General features: G+C 38.0%; 1 protein-coding gene across 6 annotated transcripts in view; it reads right to left on the bottom strand.

Moving 5' to 3' along the window:
• Positions 1-13,685, bottom strand: part of PWWP2A (PWWP domain containing 2A) — a 34,936-nt gene that overhangs the window by 10,863 nt on the left and 10,388 nt on the right. For 2 of the 6 annotated variants that reach the window (XM_084884108.1, XM_084884103.1), the window contains one exon: positions 700-4,458. In XM_084884108.1, coding sequence (XP_084740234.1) covers positions 2,778-4,458 — 1,681 coding nt within the window. In that variant the 3' untranslated portion in view covers positions 700-2,777. The remainder of the gene's footprint in view (positions 1-699; positions 4,459-13,685) is intronic. The other 4 variants (XM_084884105.1, XM_084884104.1, XM_084884106.1 and 1 more) reach the window with 2 other exon arrangements.

Below are 13,685 nucleotides of genomic sequence, written 5' to 3'. Positions count from 1 at the left end.
CTCTCTCTCATCGATGTTTCTAACTCTCTATCTCTCTCCCTTCCTCTCTGTACAAAATCAATAAAATATATTTAAAAAAAAAAAAAAAAAAAAAAAAAAAAGAAATTTCTATTTGAACCGAACATTAATATGCAACTATTGGATTAGTGTTCAGAAAGTCTTTAAAATTCATCTCTCTATTGAAACTTCAGATGCAATGGCCAGACTGCCAGTTTGTAAGGGCATGATTGGAGATCATGCACATTTGTGATTATGCTTCAAGCCTTTCCTCAGAAGAATGGAGTATTCTTTTTGTACTCAACCAATTTTCTTGAGTACCATTTTCTCTTTTCCCTATGGCTTCTAAAACCAAATTTGGTTTATGCCACAAAAGTCTATGTGCCAAAGCACTTGACTATATTAGCAATATCACTGTCAAAACCACCATGTTAGCCGAAACTGGTTTGGCTCAATGGATAGAGCGTCGGCTGGGGGACTGAAGGGTCCCGGGTTCGATTCCGGTCAAGGGCATGTACTTTGGTTGCGGGCATATCCCCAGTAGGGGGTGTGCAAGAGGCAGCTGATTGATGACTCTTTCTCATCGATGTTTCTAACTCTCTATCCCTCTCTCTTCCTCTCTGTAGAAATCAATAAAAAAAAAAATATATATATATATATATATATTTAAAAAAAAAAACACCATGTTAAGAAGAAACTCACCTGGGATCATTATATTGAAGCCTTGGAATTACATATTTCAGGTGACTTTTTGCTCCCTTGTTTAAATCTGAACCTTGAATAATCAAACTTTCAATGATATCTGAACAAGTTCATTAATCTGAAACAAATACTCGGAAAATCTTTTGAGATACTTCCTTAAAACCCTTCAATCACGATGTGAACTTCTTTCAACCTGTTATCAAAAATAAATTATAAATAGTTGTTTCTGTTTGCAGGAAAGAATATGTTCTATTCAAATGAAACATCTTTTTTTCAATTGTGTGTTTATTATAATCAAAAAGCATTGACTCAGTTCCCCAGAAGAAATTCTTTCTTTTGCAGAAATCAGTACATAAATCAGAAGTCCATAACCTTAAGGAAGCTAACATGAAAACTATGGATTTTAAATCAACATTAATCTTTTCATTATTGATTCCATAGTAACAAAGGTATTTCAAAATGGATTAACAGAAATCCATGAAAAGTTGCTCCTTAAAAATTTCAAGTTTCCCAAAGTGTCAAATTGACATAATACCAAAATTGAAAAGTTAGACACCAAAAGTATGAAAACATCATCTTGGGATAAACTTGCCTTCATAGGCAATATGATATATTTTTCACTAACAATACAAAGCTAAAAATGGAAAATAAAAAATCGAATCTTAGGGCCATATGGACCATTTAGAAAAACGATGAGCTAAGTTACCGGCCCCAAAAGCAATGTTACCTGAGACTCTGGAGCAAGGATAAGAGACTGGTGATAATTACCCAATTAAAAAAAAAAAAAAAAAAAAATCAAGCACATGATGAAATACTAAGGCTAGAAATGAAAAATTAAAACCCATACATTTAGGAGAAAATGGCAGAAGGGTCTCAAATCTAGAAGCATATTAGACCTCTATACTACAATATTTCATTTAAAGATTATTATCTATGCTCAGATGTTATATTCTCTGATAGGGCAAATAAGAAATGTTTGATTTTTTTCACCTCCTCTACACAGTTACAAAGATTTAATTTTCTACCATCTTAAAAATTTTCAAAGCTTTTTGAGAAACACACACAAATAATTTGGATTTAGTTCATTTTATTTACAGCTTTTTTTTTTTTTTTTACATTTCAGAGCATTACACAATTACATTTTCTCATTTTCTGACCTGCAAACAGATACCTTAAACGGAAATATTTTTTTTAAGTTATCAAATTAGGTACATCCAAAAGGCAATAATTACACATATGACAATTAATTCACAAAGTGTAATTCATCAGGACGTATCCTAAGAATTTAGGAACAGCCAGTCAGGAGTAATCTGACCAAATTTAGCAACCAACTATTTACATATCCAAAGATAAACAAACCTATCTGAACTCCCAAACCAGAAGTTGGAAATTTTCTGTTAAATCCTCATTGAACAAAGGAGAGAGAGTGATGATTCAAACCTACCCAACCTTGGCAATCTTAATCCCAACACTGAGCTATTTCCCCAGTCCGAAACTGAATAGCAAGCATCTCAGTTTGTCAAACACCTAAATATCAGCTCTTGCACCATTATGCACATAGAAAGGTTAAGTGTCAATAATTTAAAAACAAGTAGTCATTCAATATCCACACTACTTCCCCCAGCTCAGCAGCCCTTACTACAATCCCAAATATGCAACGTGTGTCACACAGTGACAGGCTAGATTATAGTTATATATAGTATGTATGTATATACACACCAATATTTGTGTATATATGCACACATACACACAGTACTAGGTACAAATGGCAATAATCCCTGCAAGAATTCATTTTCAGTTGAGGCTATGGCTCCTGTGCCTTAGGATGGTTTTAGACTTTAAAACTGAAAAATACTACTAAAATCTCACAACCTTAAGACAAAATTTGATTTCTTCAGTTTAGCTTCTCAGTCTAAAAATGGCTATAAGGTAAGTTTTTATTTTTTTTAAAAAAGCAGCCAATTGAGTTCAATTTCTCTCTCCAATTTGGCCAGGCTATTTCGTAGAAGTTCCTCCTAACTAGACTAGAAAAACCTGTGGTACCTTTCAATGGTTCTTGCCTACCTTACTGTCCGTGTTCACGTTTCAAATTGTGTCAACAGAGCCCGTACTTCCGGGGTCAGCTGCTTGGCAGCCTTAGCTGCCTCTGTGATAGCCTTGCGATACAGGCCCTTTCTCTTCTTATTAAAGCGTGACTGGAAGTTTTCTAAAAAAGGGGACAGTTGCGATAGAGCAAGGAAAGATGTTGTTGGAGACCCGAACCAGGAAATACGGGCCTCCTGTCGAACTAAGAGGCCGTTATCTTTCCGGCTCACAGTTATAGTAAGAATACGGGCTGGCCACCAAGGGAAGCCATATATCTTGGCCCAAACAATGTCCCCTACACATATGGTCCTGCCATCTGGTGTGATGCATTTAGAGACGTTTTTGGAAAAGACTTTCATTTTCAAGGAATTACTGAGCTTTCTCTCTTCCTTTGAAGAAGAGGATGTGGAGGAGGTGGAAGGTGCATGCATACTGCCTGGAGGAAAATCAAAGCTTTCAGAAGAACTACACTCAGAGTTGGAGGATTTCAAATCATCTGTGCTATCAATGCTACACACTGAAGCACTGGAAGAGTCAGATTTCTTTTGATTTAGGGTCATGTAAACAGAGATATTGCTTTTGCTGCCCTTTTTGCCCAATGTCTGTGGTTCCTGCTCACCGGGCACAAGCACTTCGTTTGTGTCCTGAACCTCACCGTTGGCCTCTTCAGGGCCTTTTGAGGGACTCTGATTTTCTGAAGGGGCCTCACCTGCTGAGCGGGTAGAGGTGCAACGGGACTGGGGCTTGGGTGCCAGCTTGCCACTCCGCATTTTCTCAAGTCCCGTCTTCAGAGAAGAGTCATTTTCTTCATTCCGGTACCTTTGTGGTTTTAAACGAACCCGGGGTGGAAGGGAACCTGAGCTAGGATTCTGATAGCGACGTGTGAAGTGGACTTTTGAATGTGCATTTCTGGACGCAGAGGTTTCACTTTGCTTCTTTTGTGCCTTTTCTTTGGCAATTTTTAATACTTCCCGAGCTTTTGCATGATCCATGTTCTTACTCTGGAGCACTTTTTTAGTACTTAACTGAGCTTTTGATGTATTCGCCTGAGCAGGAACTTTGACTACTCTGCCTCTGCTGTGAGCAATATTTGAAACCTTAACCACAGCATTTCTTTTCTGGCTTTCATTTTGGTTTTTCCCATCCACTTTATGGTCAGCTTTCAGTTTTTTGTTCACAGTAGTTATGCTTTCATTTCTCCGTTTTCTATCTTCATATTTAGAAGAGTCACTTGCACTACTACCTTTTCTAATTTCCTTTTTTTCAGCAACAACACTGTTTTTACATTTGTCACATAGGACCTGCCTGGGACGTAGTTTAATAGCATTCATTATTGAAGTAGATTCTTCCCTGTACATTTTCCGTTTGGGTCGCTTAATTTTCCGAGGCGGCGGCTGAGGTATTGATTGGTTATATGTGTCCCTGATAAACAAAGGGGGAGGGTAAGGTGCTCCTTCATGGAAGAGTGGTGGTGGTTTGGAAGTCCACAGGCTTTCAGCCAGGCTCGGCTCAGGTGGCGGGACAGGAGAAGGGTCGTTGGGAACAGCACCATTCACTTCACACTTGACTTCTGTCCCTTCTTGGAATGTATCACTTTGGAGCTGCATGGCTTCAGGTTTATCCTTATATTCCCTTTTGGGAAATACTGTCACAGGAATCCCGTGGGGCCCAAACCTTTGAAAGAAATGCAAGAAAAAGAAAGCCATTTAATTAATGGCTATAACACAACTTAATAAACAATACCTAATAATCGAGTAATTGCATGAACTTTCCTGAAAACTATTTCATATTAAAGAACAAAAATTAAAAAACCACTTACCACCTCTTGCCCAAAAATCCCAAAGCCCTCCTCCTTATTTTATAATGGTCTTTCTAACCAATGCCACAATAGTTGAACTTATTTAGAATAGACCTTTTCAGTCTTGAATCAGAAAGGATACGAGATATCTTAGTATAAAACAACTGATTTATGTTCACTCAAATATACGTAACATGTACAAGCAAATTCAATTATAAAATTGTAATATACATCTACCTCTGGTTAAGACAGCTTTCAAAAACTTCACAAAACAAATTCAGCCTTAGCTACCCAAAAAATATTGAATCTGTAAAATCCCATTTCTACTTTATTAATCACTAAAGTTCAAAAATAGTTGTCCCTTTTTTGCTCTTACATTCCAACTCTTAAGCCCTTCATCACAGCACTTCCCTACAAAAATAGTAGAAATTTAGTATTACGAAAGCAGACAGATACAGAGCTATGGATCCCTACCTACCTTTTTAAAATCAAATCGCACATTAATACAGGGTGGGGCAAAAGTAGGCTTATAGTTTTGAGTCTAGGGAGGTTTATTCTTATATTATTTATTAATTATTGAAACAAAGTTTATTCTTATATTGTCTTTTCCATACAACTGTAAACCTCCTTTTGCCCCACCCTATATTTTCACATCATAACCCAAAGCTTATTTATATATAAATGCTTGCCAACTATACATACATAAATATACACACTCAAATAAAAGTATCACTAACTACTTAACCTTATATTATGTGATACACAATAATTTTTTCTATCGTGGTCTATTTTAATTTGCTTTCACGTTAGTCACACGCATCAAATGGATTTCAAAACTTACAGGTCCAAACTCAGTTTGCAAAGCAATTGCATGGGACACAAATCTTTATACTATTCTCAATTTCTAATAAAGCAGGGTCAATAACCGTGTTTCTTATGTAGAATTAGAAGTAACTGTGGCTTAATCTGCCTGGGCTAAACATCAAGAATGCTTAAAATTTGCCAAAACCGGTTTGGCTCAGCAGTAGAGCGTCAGTCTGCGGACTGAAAGGTCCCAGATTCGATTCCAGTCAAGGGCATGTAGGTTGGTTCCAGGCACATCCACGGTAGGGGTGTGCAGGAGGCAGCTGATCGATGTTTCTCTCTATCGATGTTTCTAGCTCTCTATCTCTCTCCCTTCCTCTCTGTAAAAAATCAATAAAATATTTTTTTAAAAAGATAATCTCAACAATTTATTTTTTAAAAAAAAGAATGCTTAAAACTAAGTTTGCTATGCACAGATTCTTGCACATAGAAATAAAGTTACACTATCAAATATGTACATGTTAATTTTAAACACTATTTGAGTTAAACAGCATTAAACACAATACAATTATCAATTATAATGCCAATCCTTTAAGGCAGAGATGCTTAGAACCCAAGAATTTTCTTCAGGTAGTCAGACAGAATCTGACATTAGATGCAAATGTTTTATATTGATATATGTCTGTTTTCCTAGTCTTTGGTTCTCAGATTCTCCAAAAGGTTCAGAATACCTTTTGTGGGAAAACTTCTTGACATTAAATAAATAATAATTAGGCTGTAGATATTCCTAAAACCAGGCAAAGATATAGAATGAGCCAATATTACCAGGATATCTGGGTCTAACATGTAAATAGTTTTCTTCCTAAACTCTTTATTAGCTTGGCTACCACAAACCAACAACTTATAGCAAATACTTAGAAACCACAAAGGGAAGCAGATAGACTTTTTTTTTACCAAAGGTGGGACAAGTTTGGGTTTGGGCCAGTCCACAAAGGACACCCTTCTCATAACATCAAACTTTGCAAAAGTGGGTTTTTATTCTAGCATTACAGCTGGTATCTATTTGCTTCCTGACTACTAACTGCAAGGCACTTTGAGCATTTAGCTTTTTCTAATATTCTAAAGGCCTGATGCGTGAAATTCATGCACTGGGATGGTGCCCCGCCTGCACCCTCTCCAATCTGGGACTCCTCTCACAATCCAGGACTGCTGGCTCCCAACCTTGCTCACCTGACTGCCTGATTGCCCCAACTGCTGCCAGCCTGATCACCCCAAGCACACTCCTGCCAGCCTGAATGATGCCTAACTGTTCCCCTGCCAGCACAATTGCCCCTAATGCACTCTCCTGCCAGCCTGGTCACCCCCAACTGTTATCCCCTGCAGGCCTGGTCCCTTCCAATTGCCCTCCCCTACTGGCCATCTTGTGGTGGCCATTTTGTGTCCATTTGGGGGCAGCCATCTTGTGTTGGAATGGTGGTCAATTTGCATACTACCTCTTTACTATATAAGAGGATCTGTGCTCAATAACCAATTTTTCAAGATGCCAGGACAGAGGGGTGATTTTGGATTTTAATGTAGAGCTACATAAAACAATACAACTTATCTGAGGTACCAATGCGTGCATAAATAAGTGGAACAACAAAAAGATGTTTCTCTTCCTTCCTCTAAAGAATAAATTTTAAAAAAACAACTAAAAAAGAGCTCTACCCAGTATGTTCAGTGGATAGAGCGTTGGCCTGTGGACCAAATGGTCCCTGTTTTGATTCCAGTAAAGGGCCAAAATTTTGAGGAGGGGAAATACTTGAGCTTAACAGTTATTCTGTGGCAGGGCAAGAGAAAATCACTATGGGGGGGGGGGGGCCCTTGTGCAGCACGCTGGGCAGAGGCGCAGGCGCGGCTGCAGTGAGCAGGGCACCCCCACGAAGAGGGGTCAGGGTTCAGTGGGGAGGCAGTGGCCCCATAGCGTGGTGTGGCACCTGGGACAGAAAGCCATCCCCATTGCGGCACAAGCCGCAGAACTGTTTGTGGAGGCTATTGCAAAAGATGCCTACTGCTGTGCTCAACAAGGAAAGAGGAAAACCCTCCAGAGGAGAGATCTGGATAAAGCTATAGAAGCTGTTAGTGAATTTGGTTTTCTGGAAGATATTTTGGATTGAATACTGAGCGGGACACTTTTGTGAGCCTTTACCTGCATCTTTCAGCTAGCCCTCTGCAGGCCTCAGCTTTGAAGGACAGAGTCCTTGTAAAGTCGCACATATATTTTCCTGTTCTAACTTTACCTAAAGCCAGAATAACCTGTTTTTCTCTACAAAGTTTTCCATGGCTGTGTCTTCCATTTCTGTCTGAATGCAACTGCTGCTGCTTGAGGCAGAGAAAAGGAAAATGATTTGTGTTGGTTGCTTAATGAATGACAGGGATCAGAATAAAGATCTCTGATCAAGTTAAAAAAATGAAGAGAAAATCACTGTGAAAAAGAATCCTCACCATATGTAAAGGTGAAACAAATGTAAATGTGGAGTATTTAAACCAGAATTCATGATGTGACTATTATAAGAAGTAAAAGGATATTTTCTATTATTTGTGTTCCATTCGACATATGAATTTTACCGATGATTCTAGCTTTGACTAAATGAAACTTGTGTTTGATAAACTTTACAAAATTAAGGTTCTTGGTCAGATTTCTAGCATTTCCAGTCAATCCTATACCTAAATAGGTATCCCTTCTTGGAGTGAAGCTCATAACCATCATCCAAGCTCTATTTCCAAAGGAATACCTCAAAGCAAACTAAAAATGTTAACTACTCAATTTTTTAAAAGCCAGACATATTGATAATTCCTACCTCTTATTCTGTAACTTTTTTTAAATGCTGATAGTGTTCAAAACCATCAACTTCACAGCAACATCAAGCAACTCATCTCTGACTTAGAGATGAGTTGTTTTCCTTCCTGTTTCCAATAATTTTATAGTATACTTGATTCTAATTCTGATTGTTGCCACACTCCAACTGCAGGGGATTCTTTTTAAAATATTATACACTAAAGCAACAACAAAAAAGGCATTGCAAACTTTAGGTACACAGAGGTCCTGAGGAATTCAATGCTCAGGAAAAAAAGGTCAGGAGGGTCATTGAGACAGGCCTCAGTGTTCTGGCTAGACAAAACCTCTCTCCAATAAAAGATCAACAGAAGACAAAAAGAAAACTCGCTCCCAAACTTCTTTTCCCTTAAAGAATCTACAGTAAACAACAAAAATTATATTCAATTAACTTAAATATCCAGGTTTATTTCATTTCAAGGATAATTCCTTAAATTAGCAAGTTAAACCATGAAGGAAGGAAAACTGAAGCAAGCTATTTTGGTTCACATTTCATCTCTGAGACTGGTTATGTCCAAGTTAACGTCCACACAAATGAAATCCCATACACATCCATTTGCAATAGAAAATTTTTCAAAATAAAAATGTAAATCTATGCCAGGACCGGTTTGGCTCAGTGGATAGAGCGTCGGCCTGAGGACTGAGGGGTCCCGGGTTCGATTCTGGTCAAGGGCATGTACCGTGGTTGCGGGCACATCCCCAGTGGGGGGTGTGCAGGAGGCGGCTGATCGATGATTCTCTCTCATTGATGTTTCTCTCTATCCCTCTCTCTTCCTCTCTGTGAAAAACCAATAAAATATATATTTAAAAAAAAAAATGTAAATCTATACCTCAAAAAAATTAAAAAATACAAGCCAGGACATCCACTCCTGAGTAAATATCCTAAATAATTAAAAAAGGTCTCAAAGAGATATCTGCACAAGTTCATAGCAGCATTATTCACAATAGTCAAAGGCAGAAACAACCTAAGTGCTCACTAAAGGAACAGAGAAACCAAATCAATAATAATAAAAGCATAATATGCTAATTAGACCTGACAGCCTGACATCATTTCATATGTCCTTCCACAGCAGGGGCTGAGGCAGAGGTGGTTAGGGGCAATCAGGCAGGCAGGTGAGCAGTTAGGAGCCGGCAGTCCTGGATTGTGAGAGGGATGTCCGAGTGCTGGTTTAGGCCAGGTTCCTGTAGGATCGGGCCTAAACTGGCAGTCGGTCATCCCAGAAGGGGTATCAGATTGCGAGAGGATGCAGGCCAGACTGAGGAGGACCCTCCATCACAAATTTTGTGTACCAGGCCACTAGTATGTATATAAATATGCAATATTACTCAACCTTAAAAATCCTGTCACATGATACATGGATGAACCTTGAGAACATTATGCTAAGGGAAATAAATCTGTCACAATAAAACAGATACTATATAATTCAATTTATTTTTTAAATATATATATATTTTTTTAAATATATTTTATTGATTTTTTACAGAGAGGAAGAGAGAGGGATAGAATTAGAAACATTGATGAGAGAGTCATCGATCAGCTGCTTCTTGCACACCTCAGGTACATGCCCTTGACCAAAATTAAACCTGGCACCTTTCAGTCTGCAGGCCGATGCTCTATCCACTGAACCAAACCAGTTTCAGTAGATACTATATAATTCAATTTAAATTATCTAAAGTAGTTAAATTCATAGAATGAGAAAAGTAGAATGATAGTTGCCAGGGGCTAGAGGGAGGAGGAAATGGGGAGCTGTTTATTGGCTAGAGTTTTAGTTTTGCAAGTTAAAAAAGTTCTGGAGATCTGTTTCACAACAATGTAAATGTGCTTAACATTTACTAAACTTTTTAAGTTCAGTGAGAAGCAGTATATTTTCAGAGTAGTAAAAGAACTGTTAGTGCAAGAAAGGTAATAGTAACTACACTGGGGAATGACAGAACACCTTGACCTGAGGGAGAATCCAAGTGAGCATCCCCAATGAGAAAAAAATGACTATCATGTGCCTGCAGATGAGAACACAACACTGTCTGAACCTGAACCCCTTGTGAGCAAATATAAGAAAAACCTCAATTGAGGAATAGTCCCTATTACAAATGCTCTATTTGATATTGCAACTAAATGCAATGATCATTTACAGGAGGGGGAAAAAGCTTTAAAGGGCATTGCAAAATTTGACAAAATAATTAAATATGGGCTGCAAATTTAATTATTTTAGATAAAAAGTACTCTATCAATGCTTCCTGAATTTGAAAACTATATTGTGGTTATGTATGAGATTATCTTTGATCTTAGGAAATACAGTAAATGCTCAAGTATTATGGGGTAAAGGGAGAAGATGGCCCTGGCTGGTATGCGCAATGGTTAGAGCACCGTCTGCACACGAAAGGGACTCAGTTTCATTCCGTTCCCCATCAAGGGCACATATCTAAGTTGCAGGTCTGAATCCTAGACCATGGCCCCTGCCAGAACTAGTGCCAGGGCAACCAATCTCTCACATGATGTCTGTCTATCTATCTATCTATCTATCTGTCTGTCTGCCCGTCTGTCTGTCTATCTATCTGTCTGTCTCTCCTTCCTCCCTCCCTCCACCTCTGAAAAAAAAAAAAAAAAAAAAAAAATCAATGGAAAAAATATCCTCAGGTAAGGATTAACAAAAATATAATAAATTTTAAAAAGGGATGTATGTAATCTAATTTCAAAGAGTTCAAGGAAACAATGTTTATATATAGAGTGATAAAGCAAATGTGGCAAAATATATACTATAGTAAAATTAAAATTAGATTTTATTAATTATAGCCCCGGGTATTACAAGGGCAATCTGCAATGTCTATGGGCACTACAAGGTGAGAGAGGAGGATGATTTTAGCAACATAAACACAAAGCATACACCAATTAACAAAATACCAAGTAATACCTTTTTAAATTAATGGGTGGGGAAGATAGCAGCATAAAGTTCTTACAAAACATCTAACCATAAAAATTTACTCAATCTTTTAAAAAGTCTATTCAATCCTCATAAAATCACATGGAGCTTTGGAAGGTGGGGGAAAAGAGGTTAAACTCTAATAATTTAGCTTTCAAGCTCCCAATCATGTACCTTCTAATGATCCTCTTTAAAAACTTACCTTACCTTGATAATTAATGGAAACTATAGAGAAAACACTTATGCTTCAGTCTTTTTGAAAGTAAAAATAGTAATAACATCTGTATGGTGTTCAAATCATAACATTTTAAAATAACCACACAAAAATGATAATAGCCACAAAAATAGCAAAATGTTTTTCGAAGCAGACTCATTTTGACTCACATTTTGTACATCCTTAGAGCAACATACTTGACATTTTCCCAGAAATGCTAAAGGACCTTTTTAATTAATGTAAATACTCATCAGTTTTAAAACACTTGAACAGGCCGAAACCGGTTTGGCTCAATGGATAGAGCGTCGGCTGGGGACTGAAGGGTCCCGGGTTCGATTCCGGTCAAGGGCATGTACCTTGGTTGCGGGCATATCCCCAGTAGGGGGTGTGCAAGAGGCAGCTGATCGATGACTCTCTCTCATTGATGTTTCTAACTCTCTATCTCTCTCCCTTCCTCTCTGTAAAAAATCAATAAAATATATTTAAAAATAAATAAATACAATAAAAAAAATAAAAATAAGACACTTGAACAGAATTCCCTTGATTATAAGCAGTTTTAAGTTTCCTATATTTCCATTATGATTTTTATGTACTTTCAATATTTCTTTTGTTATTCTGTCCAGTAGGGACCATCACACAAAAGTCTGTCAACAGATGAACTTTTTAAAAAATGGAATGTAATCAATTTATGTCACTATTCCTATTTTACAATAAACAGGTTGTAAAATAGGTTGTCCAGCAACTTATTGTATTTTAGTCTTTAAAATCCTTTCCCAATTCAATCACCCAGCACTTAGTTCTGATCTTGTGCTCCAAATCTGACTGTTCTCAAGAACAAGTGGGACTCCACTGTTGCCAGGGCCAGGCCAATCAAGACAAAACGAAGGATACCTAATCTAAGATCCAGGACCATATATGAAGAAGAAACCCCATTTGCAAAATGCCCAAAGAGGTCACTAAACTGAACTGCAGAGCAATTCACATCTTCAAAGCAGCAGCTGTTCCCTGGCTCATTGAGGAACAGGGAGCTCCATCATTTCTATCTACCAAAGTAACAGCCCCACCGAAATCATGAGCTAAGATGGTAGTGATTAAATATAGTTAAATGTATTAGAACAAGATTGTTTTCAAACCTTGGAGAGCAGTCTATCATTAAAAAAAAAAATCACTGTCAATACACATAATGTCTGCCATCTATAATATTTTAGGCAATTTACTTAAATATTTCTTTACCTGTGAAATGAGATTAGAATTTAAATTCGAAACAATGTATACAAAGTACTTGGCCCGATGCCTGCGTAAGCGTGGGAAATACAGCAATGTCCTGGTGAGCATGGGAAATACAGCAATGTCCTGGTGAGCATGGGAAATACAGCAATGTCCTGGTGAGCATGGGAAATACAGTAATGTCCTGGTGAGCATGGGAAATACAGTAATGTCCTGGTGAGCATGGGAAATACAGCAATGTCCTGGTGAGCGTGGGAAATACAGTAATGTCCTGGTGAGCATGGGAAATACAGCAATGTCCTAGTGAGCGTGGGAAATACAGTAATGTCCTGGTGAGCATGGGAAATACAGTAATGTCCTGGTGAGCATGGGAAATACAGCAATGTCCTGGTGAGCGTGGGAAATACAGCAATGTCCTGGTGAGCGTGGGAAATACAGCAATGTCCTGGTGAGCATGGGAAATACAGCAATGTCCTGGTGAGCGTGGGAAATACAGTAATGTCCTGGTGAGCGTGGGAAATACAGCAATGTCCTGGTGGCTCGGTTGGCTGGAGCATGGGGTACATCAAAAGGTTGAGTTGGATTCCTGGTCAGGGCACATACCTAGACTGCAGGTTCCATCCCCTCACAACCATGGAGGCAGCCAGCCAATCAGTGTTTCTCTCTCACAATCAAATATCAATGAAAACATAACCTTGCGTGAGGCTAAAAAAATAAAGTGGGAAATACACAGTAGCTACTATTAACTACAGACAGTAAAGCTTGGCAACCGTCTTAGATGCTGGGAATATGCAGAAAAGTGTACTCAATTATTATAAGAGGTGCAAGCTTTCAAAAGCTGAAAAACATTATTCTGCAGTAAAGTGACCATACAAAATTGGTCCAAAGGTAAAGAGGTAAAAATTATGGTCTCCTGAAATTTCTAGTGGGCAACCAGACTTAAGAAACTATTTGCAAGTTTAGCTACCAGTTTTGTAATAAGGATTACATCTGCCACCCAAGTAGTCTTTAAAATCCCCAAATGTATTGCTTTTTTGTGATTACACCCATTTGAAATTAACCAGT

The sequence above is a fragment of the Pipistrellus hanaki genome (assembly GCF_964339955.1).
Source record: "Pipistrellus hanaki genome assembly, chromosome: 5".
In the NCBI taxonomy this organism is placed as follows: Eukaryota; Metazoa; Chordata; class Mammalia; order Chiroptera; family Vespertilionidae; genus Pipistrellus; species Pipistrellus hanaki.
This window is presented reverse-complemented; position numbering and strand designations above follow the sequence as displayed.